Source organism: Enhydra lutris, unplaced genomic scaffold, assembly GCF_002288905.1.
Source record: "Enhydra lutris kenyoni isolate GAN:26980312 unplaced genomic scaffold, ASM228890v2 scaffoldscaffold91, whole genome shotgun sequence".
Lineage (NCBI taxonomy): Eukaryota > Metazoa > Chordata > Mammalia > Carnivora > Mustelidae > Enhydra > Enhydra lutris.
The window spans coordinates 3020928-3034335 of record NW_019154175.1 but is presented as its reverse complement, the minus strand read 5'-3'; the positions used below and the strand labels follow the sequence as shown (position 1 = coordinate 3034335).

The 13408-nt window shown below is 50.5% G+C and overlaps 1 protein-coding gene across 1 annotated transcript in view; it reads right to left on the bottom strand.

Annotated features, from left to right (window-relative positions):
* Positions 1–13408, bottom strand: part of LOC111162356 (plexin A2) — a 207374-nt gene that overhangs the window by 39523 nt on the left and 154443 nt on the right. Inside the window, exon 12 of the mRNA XM_022526720.1 lies at positions 11202–11392. Within this exon, the coding sequence (XP_022382428.1) occupies positions 11202–11392 (191 nt within the window). The remainder of the gene's footprint in view (positions 1–11201; positions 11393–13408) is intronic.

Here is a 13408-nt window from a genome sequence, read left to right as displayed (position 1 = left end):
TCCTTATCAGAAAACAGATAACAATACTTCCCTCCCAGGGACGTTCTGAAGGTTAAGGAAGACAACACTGGAAAGTCCCTAACAGGACAGTGGGTTAGCTGGCAGTTTCCTCTCCCGTGTTCCCCCTGCACCTGTGCCTTCCCAGATCGTGAAGATAGGGGATGGTGGAGTGTCAGGGAGTTTATAGAGGCTGGCAATCTTTCTGTTTCTCTGGAAGGAGGACACAGGGACCGGGGAACTTAGACACAGGCGTGACTGGGGGTAGAGAGCGCTGCCCACGGGCTGACTGGAGAAAACCTGAGAGGCGTCCTACAGCCTGAGCCTGTCCATGCTGCTGAGGATGGGAACTTGGCTTTGAGGGATTCTGGGCCCTGTGTGGAAGCATACTCTGAGCCAGACATCACCCTTTCACCCAGAATAAATTTGGGAGGACACTGGCCCTGTCTAAAATGGTCTTCATTCTTTCCTCCCTCCTTTCTAGCCATTTCTTTTTCCCTTGGCAATTAGCCATTCTGGGGTAGGCAAAGTATCACACAATGAACTCAATGAATGCTTCCAGGAAAGTAATTCTGAATGAGACACCCACACAAACAAACGGCTTGACAGTCTGGGATGTGGATGAGTGTGTGTGAGTGTGTGTAGAGAGGGTGTGCAGAGGGGGAGGGGAGCTGAAACCATATGAAATCAGCTGGGATCTTTAGATATTGATCATTTCAGCCCCATGCTACTCAGCACGTACTCTCCGGTGGACCAGAAATCTATCGAACTTCTCCTCTGTGGATCTCAAAAGCAGGGGTTGAGGTAGAGAAGTGCCCAGAAGCAGCTGCTGTTGCTGGGGGTGGGGGGAAGAGGGCTACAGCACTCCTGTGTTCTGTGCTGACTCCCGCTATGCCCTCCTCCCGGGCCCACCTCCCCAAGGCTCAGGTTCAGCTTTCTCCTGTATGGCACGTGCTCCTGGGGAGAGCTAAGGGTCCCCAGGGCTATAGGGTCTAAAGGCCAGGTGCATTTGACAGGCCAGGCATGTCCACTGACCAAGGCCTACCTCTCCTACAAGCCTCTGCTAAGAAATGCCTCCCCCGTGAGGCTTTCTCTGACCCCCGGGGCAGATTTCACAGCACCTGCTCCCACACTCCCCACTGCCTTTAGTGAATGCCCCGAGAAAGTCAGGGGCATGCCAGGTTGTAAACCGCTTCTTTTCTCAATAAGATAATTACTATCTTGGGACAGAGACGATCTCACTTTTGCTTAGCGACCTGATACTTAGCACACTGCCTGGAACACAGCAGCCCTGCGTAAGTATCCCCAGTTCTCCACTGCTGGGAAACGCTGGTCCCAACCCGACCGCTGGGCAAACTGTGTTCTCTAAGGACGGAGGGAGGACGGGAAGTGTCTATGTGTGGTTCGGGTGCAATGCAGTATTGCAACATCCGAATCTCAAGAAATTCCTCCTGCGCTCTCTCTCAAGTTCCACAGAAGCGCACTTCTGGTGTAAGCCCTCCTTGAACAGACGAGTGGACGCCTGCCTCCTTGTCCGACGCCTTCCAGGTATGGAAGACAGCAGCAAAGCCGCCCTGGCCTGGATTCTGCCATTCTGTGAGCCTTTTGTCGGAAGATCTTGTTTTCTAGACCCTTCGATCATTTCAGATGCTCTTCTCTGGACCCTGGGGCTTCCAGGCATCCTCTGAGAGTGTAATGACCCAAAGGAAGCTCGCAGCTGGTGCACAGCCTGTTTGAGGTGCAGTAAGTGGCGCCCGTGCAGATGACTTCCCTCTGTTTGTCACACACACCATGAACCCGGCCAGCCCAGGGCAAGTCCCAGAGGGAGGCCAAACCCTACATCTCGTTCCCAGGTCCTTTTTTTTTCTTTTTTTCTCCCTCCCTGGGGTCCCTTCCCCTATTTAGGTACCTCTCACCCTACTAGTCTCTTCTCCTAAAAGAAACCTTTATTTGCATTGTCATGGGAACTTGTGTTATGACCTTGCCCCAAGAGTACTGGCTTTTTAGCTGATTGTAAAATAAAACATTTGTCTATATGCAGCCTTTGGAAGAATAATGTGGGAAATGGGTTACAGCAGAGGCCTCAGTCCAGCAGCCCTATGCCCTCCCCAGAAGCAGTCACTGGTGGTGCCCAGGTGTATAGGTGGGTAACCCACGTCTGGCCAAGGACTATTTATCAGCTCATCCTATGCCCTGATGGGTTAGAAGTGGGATGTGGGATGAGGCGGGCCTGTGCTGATGGTAGGGGACTAACTAGTCTCCTGCTGGGCCCTCTCCAAGCCTCCTCGAGCCTCTTATGGGAACCACTTCTGCATCTCCTGAGACCCCACCTGCCAGCCGTGCAGCCCCACGGAGTCCTGCTGAGCTCCTGGGCACCCCTGCCAGATCTGGGCTCCTGCCAGACTGTGTCGTATTTGTTTTCCACGGTGGGCGCCATGACCTGGAAAGCAGCCGCCGTGATGCTACACTCACGCTGATTCTCACAGTCACTAATTGAACAGTTCGGAGGGAACTGTGCCACAAAGTCGCCCAAGGGCGGGAGCAGATGCGGCCGATTAATTACAGCTGGGGAGCTCCGGCGGGCTGCACCCGGGAGAGGAGCGCGAGGTGCCCCAGGCCCGGGGGCTCAGCAGCCTGGGGAGTGCTGCCCAGGGCCCCTTCCGGGACTTGTGCGGAGCCTTGGAGGGTAGTGTGGGGGGCTCCTGCAGGGCAGGGGCTCAAGGGGTCAGAGGAGGGCCGCTCCTTGGTGGAGGCCTCATGAGGCCCGGCTTCCATCCTAGTGAAGCTGGCTTCCTTGGGTCACATCTCCTGCCTGATAGACACGGTGGGAGGGAAGACAGACAGTGAACAGTGGCCTCTGTTATTGAAGATTCTGATAATGCTGGCTGCCATCACTTATTTCATTTCCTTTATCATCGCATATTCTCATATCATTTCATTAGGTACTTATCATGAACTAGGAATTTTGCCAAGGGCTTTACATATTCTATCCCACTTAGGGCTCAAAACAAGCTTCGAGGGAGGTCCTACTGTAATTTCCTTTTTACAGATGCGGAATAGCACCCAGAGAGGTTAAGTAATTTGCTCAAGGTCACACAGTGAGCGGCAGAGCCCACCAGGTCCCGCTAACCTGTGCTTCCAGCCTCCACAAGACACTGCCTGAGTTGACTAACCTCTTGCCCTGGAAGAGACCCCTTGTTCATCAGCTGGGAGAACTCATAACCTAGCCGACTCGTGGGTTTCCCTCTGCTCAGACTCCCCCAGCCCTTCTCCCAGGGCTAAGGCCAGAATGTGTGACTTTCCAAGAATCTCTGCAGTTGGCTTTGCTGGTCCCTGCCATGTCTCTGATCTTCTCCACTTCCCCCCCCCCCCCTCTCTCCCCCCTCCCCCCCTTGGATGTGCCCCCACCCCCCCCCCCCCCCCCCGCCCCCCGCTTGGCCTTGCTCTCTTGTCATCTCTGCCTGTGCTTGTCCAGTCTGATGCCTGGAGCAGGGACGACTGGTTTTCTTTCCCTCTCAGCAGCAGGCTGGAAGAGCGCTCTGTGCCGGCACCTTCCCCAGCTCCAGCCCTGTGGGCTGAGAATTCTGGTTTCCTAAGTGAGCCCATGAAAGAGATGAAGGAGAGTGTACAGGTCACATGTGAGCTCCAGAGTCAAGTAACTGCGGGTTAACTCCTGGTTCTAAAACTTACTAGCGGGGTGTCTTCGATAACATTGTCACCCCTCATTGTGCCTTGGTCGCCTCATCTGTAAAATGGGGCTAATGATCCTGGCAGTCCCACCCTCATCCAGGATGCTAGAAGGTCTACATGAGATGACGTGGGTGCTAAAAGCAGTTCTGGGTGCCCGGTGAGCACTTGGTGAAAGGTAGATACAATTTTTCTTATTACGAGTTTATGGTGAAGAAGTCCGGGCAGAAGCCAGGCTAGCTGAAATCCAGAGGACAAGTGGCTGGTGTCGAGATGGCTCAGCATGGCTGCCTCTCTGATGGGCCTGTCCAGCTCCTTCCATGGCTCCAGCAGGCTGTCAGCCCCCTACACAGGTTTCCTAAGAGCCCCTGGGAGAGACTGACATCAAAGCTTCCCAGAGCAGCCAAGGGAGGGGAGCCCAGAGAAGGTGCTCCAGGACAGACACCCCGCAGCTGATGGACAGGCTTCGTAGTAAAAGCTTCTGTGTCTGAGACTGGGATCACGCCCTGAGTGCCCGCCCCCCCCAGTCAGGACCAGCCAGGGAGGACAAGCTGCCAGTACCGGGGCAGCTAATCTTCTTCTGACTCAGCCACTTAGTCCCTCCCTGCTGACTGGAGCTCTCCTGATTTCAGAAGGCAGAGGCGCCAACTCTGTGCCTGCACATTCTGATGCCATCCTGATGCTTGGCCAGAGACACCTGGAGGCTGGCTGGGTGCACAATGGCAAATGGTCACATTCTTTTCCACTTTGGGCGTGTATGTGTATGAGCACAAGTGTGCAGGCGAATGTGCACACTCTTCAAGGTGGGCTAGAGCCCAGTGGATGCACTTTGCGGGGATCTCTGGCCCTGGTGGCACCAGCTCTCTACCCGGCGTGAGTCCTTGCTGGCTCTGTCTTAGCTGATAGTACATTCAAAACCTAATTGTTATCTCAGCAGAGTAACTCCATTATTCATTCTGACACCATCCCCCGTTAGCTGTTTGTTGCAGTGATGTTATATTAATGAGGCCTGCAAATAAATGAACGGGAGATCAGAGTGCTGACTTGTTTCTCAGGAAAGCTGGCTGACATATTTATTTATTTGTTGGGAACTTTGCAGCGAGTCTTTCTGGCCCTGGGCAGGTGGCTTTTGGCTTTTCCTGCAGAGATCTGGTGCAGCCTTACGGATAAATACTTGTAAATGTTCAACTCCCCGAACAATTTCACGAATGCATTCACAACCGAGAGAATCCGGGAAAGAAAAAAAAAAATCTACTTTCAATTATTTGGGCAAATGGAGAGCAGACGGAATGCAAGAGCAGTGGATCATCTCCAACAAATATTGTATCAACTATTATTTTTGCTTGGTTTTAGAGAGCGATGCACATGGTTTTCCACATTTGGTTTTCTTTTCTAGTTACACATACCTAAGATAGTATTAAAGAGAATTTATGTTCCCTGAGCATCAACTAGTAAGGGATTGGGCAAGTTAATGACATTGAAAAATTCATAAAGTAAAATCTACAATGGGGTCGGTGGAGAGACAGGTGTAAAACCGGCTGCCCTACAGCCTGGCATTGGTGCGGCCAGAAACACAGGTGAGCTCAGAAATGCACAGGAAGATTCTTTGGTACCCCAATGGTGATAGGTTCCTGGCCAATCCCTGAGGACCCCAACCCTGGAGATTTGCCCTTGCATTTCAAGCCCACTTTGCTTACTCTTCCCCCTGGTCTCTAGCATCACTGCAGGTGTGAGCTACGTAGGCCCCAACCTCTGGGCTCAGATTCAGCTCAGATGCTTGAAAAGAATGAACCACCATGCTCGGTAAATTCCAACTTCGATCTCAACCCCATCATCCCACTGAAAGACACAATCAGAAACTCACCAGATCAAGTCTGATAACTCTAATCAACATACATAATTAAAGTAACATCTATCCTACGGACAAGAAGGGGGTTACCCTAAGTTTAAACACACCCCAAATGCTCCTCCTGTTCCCCCTTCGCTCATAGGAGTTAAGTGTAGACTTAATTATGTCTAGGGAGTCAGGTAAAGGTGACCTTAAGGCTCAATACAAAGGGTGTGTCAATGCTCCCAGTTTTTCTGGCCTCCCCTGGGACCTTCCAGAAGAATTCTGATCCTGGGCACAGATATTTTTGGTACACAGTAGAGTGAGGTGGAAAAGTGTATGGCCAGGGAAAACTCCTCCATCCCTCTGACCAAGAAAGCTAGCATGGTATTGTGGGGTGAGTCTGCATTCTGGAGTCAGAAGGCCCTGGTTTTGAATTCATTCCACCACTAACCAATTGGGTGGCTCTGGGCAAATCATTTACTTTCCAAAGCACTGTCTCCTCAACCCTTAAATGAAGATAATTCTAGGCATCTTGCAGGATTGTTAGATTGGGTAGGTGTGCAAAGGTCCTGGTGCACAGGAGAGTCTGGCTATTATTGTTAACACTCCCAGAACTAGGATGGGGCTCATGTCTGTTCATATCCCCGGCCTGAGGTAAGTGTCCTCATTAGGTGTCAAGACCGGGATCCCTGCTGTAGTCTTCCTTCTACATAGGAGACAACAGAAAAGGGTGTAGATGAGAAGTCTCTGTCCTAGGTCCTTTGGATGAAGCAGAATGGCCTGGTGGGCAAGCAGATTCCAGCCTCCTCCAGGTGGTCCATGTTCAGGGATAGGCTGGGATTTTGCAGTGATACTGCACCTCCTGCCTCTCCTCCCAGAACTAACTTATCCACGTGATAACTTCCAAGCCTAGCACAGTGACTGGCATGCAGTAGTCGCTCATTAAATGAATATTTATTTGTTGCAACGCTCTGTTATGGGTTGAATTTTATCCTCCTCAAATTTGTATGTGAAAGCCCTAATTCCCCTTACCTCAGGATGTGACCTATTTGGAGAGAGGTACCATTCCAGAGGTCAAGGAGTTAAAATGAGGTCATTAGTGTGGGGGCTTATGCAATATGACTGGAATCCTTATTTAGACAAACAAACAAGCAAACAAAAATCAGAGACAGACATAAGAAGGAATGTCACGCAGTGATGAAGACAACGCATCTACCAGCCCAGGAATGCCAAGACTGCAGCTCTGGCACGGAACAGATCCTCCTTGCGGCCCTTGGAAGGCCCCATCCCTGCGGATGCCTGGATCCGGGACTTGCAGCCTCCGCGGCACGGGGAGACAGCACAGAGCTCTTGTTTAAGCCCGCCCCGATGGTTGTTCTATGTCACTGCAGCCCACGCTGACCAACACAGTCACTCTGAGTGGAGATCTCTGTCATGGGAGCTCTAGAGCCCCTCGACCCTTCCTACATTTTTCTCCCCAATTACATATTCGGTCTCTTTTTCCTTTCTGTCAATGCCGCCCTTTCCCAGCTCGTCAGAAAATGTTGCTGCTGGGCCTTCCTTTCTAGCGGGTGGCTTGTGCCGTCCTCCTCTTTGAGATCCTAGCAGTTCTGGAAGCACAGCAACGTGGAGGGCGAGGCATCTTACAGCTTCTCTGAAGCTCTGCATGTCTCTTGTCCCCATGGTTGAACAGGTAACACGTGCACAGACACGGGCATGACAGCTAGAATGGGAGCAGCCTGCAATGCCTCCCATGGGGGACAGCATCCTTATCACACCACGGGCTGGCTGAGAAGGAGCAGATGGTGCGTCCTGAGGGGGGCTCGAACCTGCAGTTTACGCCGACTGAGAAATTCTTACATTGGCTGTAAGACTTGTCCTCTGTGGAGCGGCCCTAGGAGGTGGGTCTCTAGGGGTGGGCTTAGTTGCCATGGAGACAGCTGGTGAGAAGGGGTTAAGGATGAACCCAGCCGTTCACTCAGCTAAGCTTGAGCCCACTCCTTTTCCTAAAACAGAACTCATTCGAGGTCATCACATCGATCTCTCTGCCCCTGGGCAGGGCAGTGCCCATTCCGGCCCCCATCTGTTTCCAGCACCGGAAATTCTGCCGCCTCCAGCAGCCACCACTGGCCATCAGAGTCTCCTTCCCCTTTCACCACCCACGTTTTTGTTACTACTCCTTGTCATGAGCATACAGCCTAAATTAAATCATAAGGAGACATTAGCCATCTTCAAATCGAGGGATATTCTAGAAAATAATTGTCCTGTACTTGTCAACAGTACCAAGGTCGTGAAAGACAAAGAAAGACTGAGGACCAGACTTCATAGTAAATGGCTCTCACAGATGGGTTTGCACAGAGCGGGTGGGTACACATTTGGAAGGCAAGGGCCAGAGACAAGGGGGAGGCATGTATACAAGGGCACGAATCCCGCAGAATTCTGATTATTAAGAAAAAGATCTATGCCAATGTCAAGGAATTAGCCAAGAAAGCCAAGGTAAAGAAGATGAGCTGATTCTTCTTAAAAGTTACTTTTAACAAATGATACATTTTTGGTCACGAATGCCAGAGAGGCGCGTGAGCTCGATTCTTCCCATTACTGGTGATACTAACTTCCTTCATTGGGTAAAAGTAGTGTCTACCAGATCTCTTTTCTGTAAAGTGTCTATTTTTCTTGTTATGATTAATACATATCTTGCAGGGAGATGGCTTGAGACTATGTAAATACCCTATTTTTTCATCATATTTTCATTTACTAATTTTAGTATTCATCAGCCATTCTTCCTGAAATAATTATTAGTGTGAATTTTGCCAAATGGTGATTTTCTATTTCCCTAGGTCCTTTTACATTTTTGAGTTAGAATTCTAGTAGAAGAGCTTCCTACCTCCCCCGTGGATTATTTATTTATATCAAGAAGGAGCATGGATTCTTATTTTATCCTATTGCTTATACTCAAATAGTATCACTTCTTTTCATGCTCAGATTGTCCCAGATTTGGCTATTGGGGCCAACTTAAGTTGGCTCCTGTGCCCTGCTTACACATACTCACATTTTTGTTACTACTCCTTGCCATGAGCATACAGCCTAAATTAAATCGTAAGGAGACATTAGCCATCTTCAAATCGAGGGATATTCTAGAAAATAATTGTCCTGTACTTGTCAACAGTACCAAGGTCGTGAAAGATAAAGAAAGACTGAGGACCAAAGCGCTAAGGAAATGTGCTTTCAGAACGTCACCTGTGACCCTGGGTTGGATCCTCGACCAGGAAAACCGGGACAATCAGAGGGACAATTGGCACAATGTGACTCAGGCATGTATATTACCTGGCATTATTGTATAAACGTTAATTTCCTGATTTTGATAATTGTCCTGTGGTTATATAAGATGTTAATTTTGGAGAATCTGGGTGAAGGATATATGAAAGTTCTTTGTACTATTTTTGTACCTTTTTATAAGTCTAAATTTATTTCAAAAATGAAAAGCTAAAAAAAAAATTGAAGATGACTTTTCCAGGGGAAGGAGGGGAGGAGGTTGAGAGTAGGGGACACAAAACTCAAGGGACCATTCCTGATTCGAGCAAATAAAATATTCCAGGCCTGGATTCTCCCTCCTGCATGTCCTGTCCCGAATGATGTCCCCTGCATGGCCTGAGCCACAGCACGGATTTGTCTCTCTTCCCCAGAGACGCACTTTCATTTCTCCACAGCCTCCACCTGAAAAACGCCAACAGGAGACCCCACTGTTTGGGGCCTCTGACTCCCGCTGCGATGTTCACTGGGAAAATCAATTACAGCTTAATTACCTCAGGGGGTTAATTAGCATCATGTCACTTGGGTGTCCTCTGTGAACGGAGCAGCCAGTCAGTCCCCGGTCAGTGAGCAGGGGCGACACCGAGACAGAGATTTCGCGGGGAGAGACGCCTGCCTCAGGGCTGGGAAGGCACCCCTGCCAGGTGGGGAGTAGACGGGGCTGAGGCGGCAGCCAGGGTGGGTGGAGGTGAGCGGTGCCGACGGAAGCGAGTCCCTGCCTAACTTAAGGTCCCCTATACCACAGGCGCAGAGACACAGACTGACAAGTACAGCTGCAAGGTTCCTGGGGCAGAGCAGGTTCCGGCAGTTGCTGGAAATCACTAGAATCTGGGAGAAGGCATGAAGCCCTGAGCGGCTCAGGGAGCTGGCTGCGTTAGGGCAGAGGCTGGGGCCCTACCAACAGGGGTAAATGAGAAAAATGAAATTGAGGAAGTCTGATCTTTGAGGGGCTGCATCTCCACGCTCACAGCATCTTCTCACCAGCATGAACGAGAACCTAGCCGGCAGGAGACACTCTCCCACGGCACTGTGCTTTTCCTGGGATGTCCCGCCATGTGGATGGATGCATCTTCCTGGTCTACCTGAGCTAGGAAGGTTGGACATCAAGGAAGGAGAAGCCCTTGCTTCTTGTGCTACATTACTTGGGCAGTTAGAGACTTTTCAAGTAGTTCTATAATTCAATAAATCAGGCTTAAATACCAGCTCTGCCATTTATCAGCTGCATGAACTGGGGCAACCACGCCACTCCTCTGAGCCTCATTTTCGTCATCTGTAAAATGGAGGTGAGAAGGTTTGCCTCCCACAGTGGTTGTGGGATTAAACAAGATGGTACCAAGTGCAGTAAATAAACATCAGCTCCCTCTTCAAATAACCTGTTTTAGGCTAACAACACTCATTTGATCTTGAGGGGTTTCTTTCAACAGATCTGAAGCTTCAAAGTGATCACATGGAAGTTCCAGAAGCTTCTCAATACTCGAACATAGGTGAGAGCCAAAGGTGCTTTCTTTGGCTCGTAAGGAAAATGAGCCGGGAAGAGGGGCCGTGCATCCACTCGGGGAAAACGCAGAAAAGGAGCAGCCCCTCACTGCGTTCTTAAATGAGCGGACCACGGAGCTACCTGCCTGCGCCTTTATTCCCAGTCCCCATAAGGAACGTGCAATTAGTTTCAAAGCACAAGTGACAGTCAGTGAATAAGGAGCCACGAAGAGTGATGAACACATAATGCAACCAAAGTTAAATACAACTATTCCTCTCCCAGGCCATTCAAAACCCGAGCAGCTGCTTTTTCATTCATATCATCTATTCATCTGCCTTTGCAATTTGCTATTCAGGAAACATCACTTTTTTTTTCTAGGATAATTAATTACCTATTTCTTTCCATTAAAATGCACAAACAAATTGGGACAGAGAGTACATCCTGGCAAATGGCACGGTGGCCAATGTAGTGCCTGCCTTTACTTTCGCCTTCCGTGCTCAACTTTGCAACTCGGAGCTAATTGTGGCTCCCGAAATCACATTTCTGCTGAGAAAAGCTAAACCTGCTCTCTGAAATGTCTACCCACCACATAGCCAATTTCCCGTCCCCACCTGGCTCTGCTGGCCTGGCAGGGAGGCTGCGCTGGCTCTGCCTCCCCTGTGTGTATGCGTCCACACCAATGGGCACCACATTCACACACCGGCCTGAGGGCACCCATCCATATGCTTGTCACTTACACTCGGAGGCGGGCCATCGAAGTGCCCAAGAGAGGCTTCCCACAGCCCACATGAAATGTGCAGGACACTTCGAAATCTTCTGCGTGAATGCCTGTCCCACTGCACACCCACCACAGGCCGGCTCCTGGCCACCCCGCCCCCTCTGGGAACCTGTGGGTCTCACCTCGGTGATTTGTGGGTTGGAGCACTTGACGTTGTGGCTGGACCAGTCAAGCCAGGGGCTGGAGGGGCTGGTACAGTGCTGCTGCAGGGTGCACCTGCGCTCGCCGCTGCACCATCCGCACTCGAACTTCCGGTCGGCCTTCAGGCAGAGGCCACAGCTCTCTCGCTGTGCTGCACACTTGTACAGGTGCACTGCAAAGACAGGGGGTGACACAGCAGGATTGGAGAGGGCTCCTGGGGACGGAGCCTCTTCTCGGAGGCACCACGGCGCACACCGGCCTTGGGCACGGACAACACTGGTGATCTCCATCATCCTTGCAAGGGTAACTGATGGGGAACAAATAGTGAACTGAGCCTCTTCGTTGCTGAAAGGTACTGCAAAAAATGCTATTTAAGAGTTCTGGCTCTAGGGGCGCCTGGGTGGCTCAGTCCATTAAGCCTCTGCCTTCGGCTCAGGTCATGATCTCAGGGTTCTGGGATCGAGGCCCGCATCAGGCTCTCCGCTCAGTGGGGAGCCTGCTTCCCCCTCTCTCTCTGCCTGCCTCTCTGCCTACTTGTGATCTCTCTCTCGTCAAATAAATAAATAAAATCTTAAAAAATAAAAAGAGTTCTGGCTCTAGACTGAATCGTATCAGGACTTGGGTTGTGGCCTTGCTACTTCTGGCGATGTGACAGAACGTCACTTCCCTGAACCTAGTTTACTTAATCTATGACATGGGGGTGGTTGTTGTCTTTTGGGAGGTTTGAATGAGGTACTGTGTCTTAAGTACTTAGCACAGTGCCTGAGTGCCCATAACACACCTGATGGGCCACACAAGCTTAAGCTCTTCTCTTTGAGGTCCCACTATGTTCTTCTGCACTGTCTTTCCTACATGGGGCCCTCATCACAATAGGCAAGGACTGATTTCCCCATTTCAGGTAAAAATGAAGCTCCAAGATGTATATAATGAGTCTTTTTTTTTCTTTTTAAAGATTTTTATTTATTTTTTTGAGAAAGCATAAGAGGGGGAAGGCACAGAGGGCGAGAGACAAGCAGACTCCCCACTGAGCAGGTTTGATCCCAGGACCCCAAGATCATGACCTAGACCTGAGCTAAAGTCAGATGCTTAATTGACTGAGCCACCCAAGCACCTCAGTATATAATGACTCTGGAAGCTTGCTAAGGTTAGTGCCCAAGCTAGGATGGTGGCATTCCAGCTCTCTGTGCCGCTAGACTGTAGATCCCAAGAGGATCCCGCCCAGAAACTGGGGACTGGGGCATCTGGGAAAGAGGTCAGCTCGGCTCTAAGAAAGGCCAAGTGGCTGGCAAAGTGCAGGCAGAACTGAGGAGACAGAGTAGAACAGTCCTGTTCATGTCCCCTGCACTGGGGGGTTGCATTCCCACAGAGGACAATCTGGCTACTTAACAGGTCACTTTTGGAGTCTGCAGACCCTTGGCCTTTGCTTTTGTCTCTTACTGACTTAGAAGGCCTGGGCAGGCCAGTCTGCAGAGGTGTGTTTGGGGAACCTGGGGCTTCATTGTCACCCACTGATGTGAATTCAGACTCCTGAGTAGAATTCTCCAGAAACAGAACACTCAGAGAATCACTTTCAACTTTTCTGGTCAAGCAGACAGACATAAGCTTTCAGGAGTGGGGGGTGGGGGGGTGCCTATGCTGGAAATTGGGTACAGGCCCCGGGGGGGGGACATTTTTTTTTTATTCCTCCATAGGTCGACATCCTGTTCCTCTGCTCTGTCAAGTGTCCCTCAGTCCCAGGTGCAGGGACGACATTTAAACGTCCTCATGCCCACGGCTTCTTACAGTAGAGGGCAGGAAATGGGAATGTTAAGATGAACTATTACTTAGTGAGCGTTTACTAACTTGCGCAAATGGTGCGCGTCTGATACCTCATTTGGTCTTCGTGCTGACCCCAGGAGGGGATCATCCCTTCCCGCATTTCACAGGGAAGGAAACTGGAATGAAGGCAGGGGCAGTAAGTAGTCTGAGTTCCCCCGCCTGTAAGTGAAAACACCAGGATTTGAATTCTAGATTCTAGAACCCAAGTCCATAAACACCATGGCTGTCTCCACCCAAAATGGCGCACGGGCACCAGAAACACATGGGCCCTCGGAGGGACGAACAAGGAGATGGTGTTGCCTGAGTGTCCCAAATGTCGAGAGCCCCCAGGGAGGGGTCTGACGTAAGCCTGGATGTGGCGGTTCTCCTC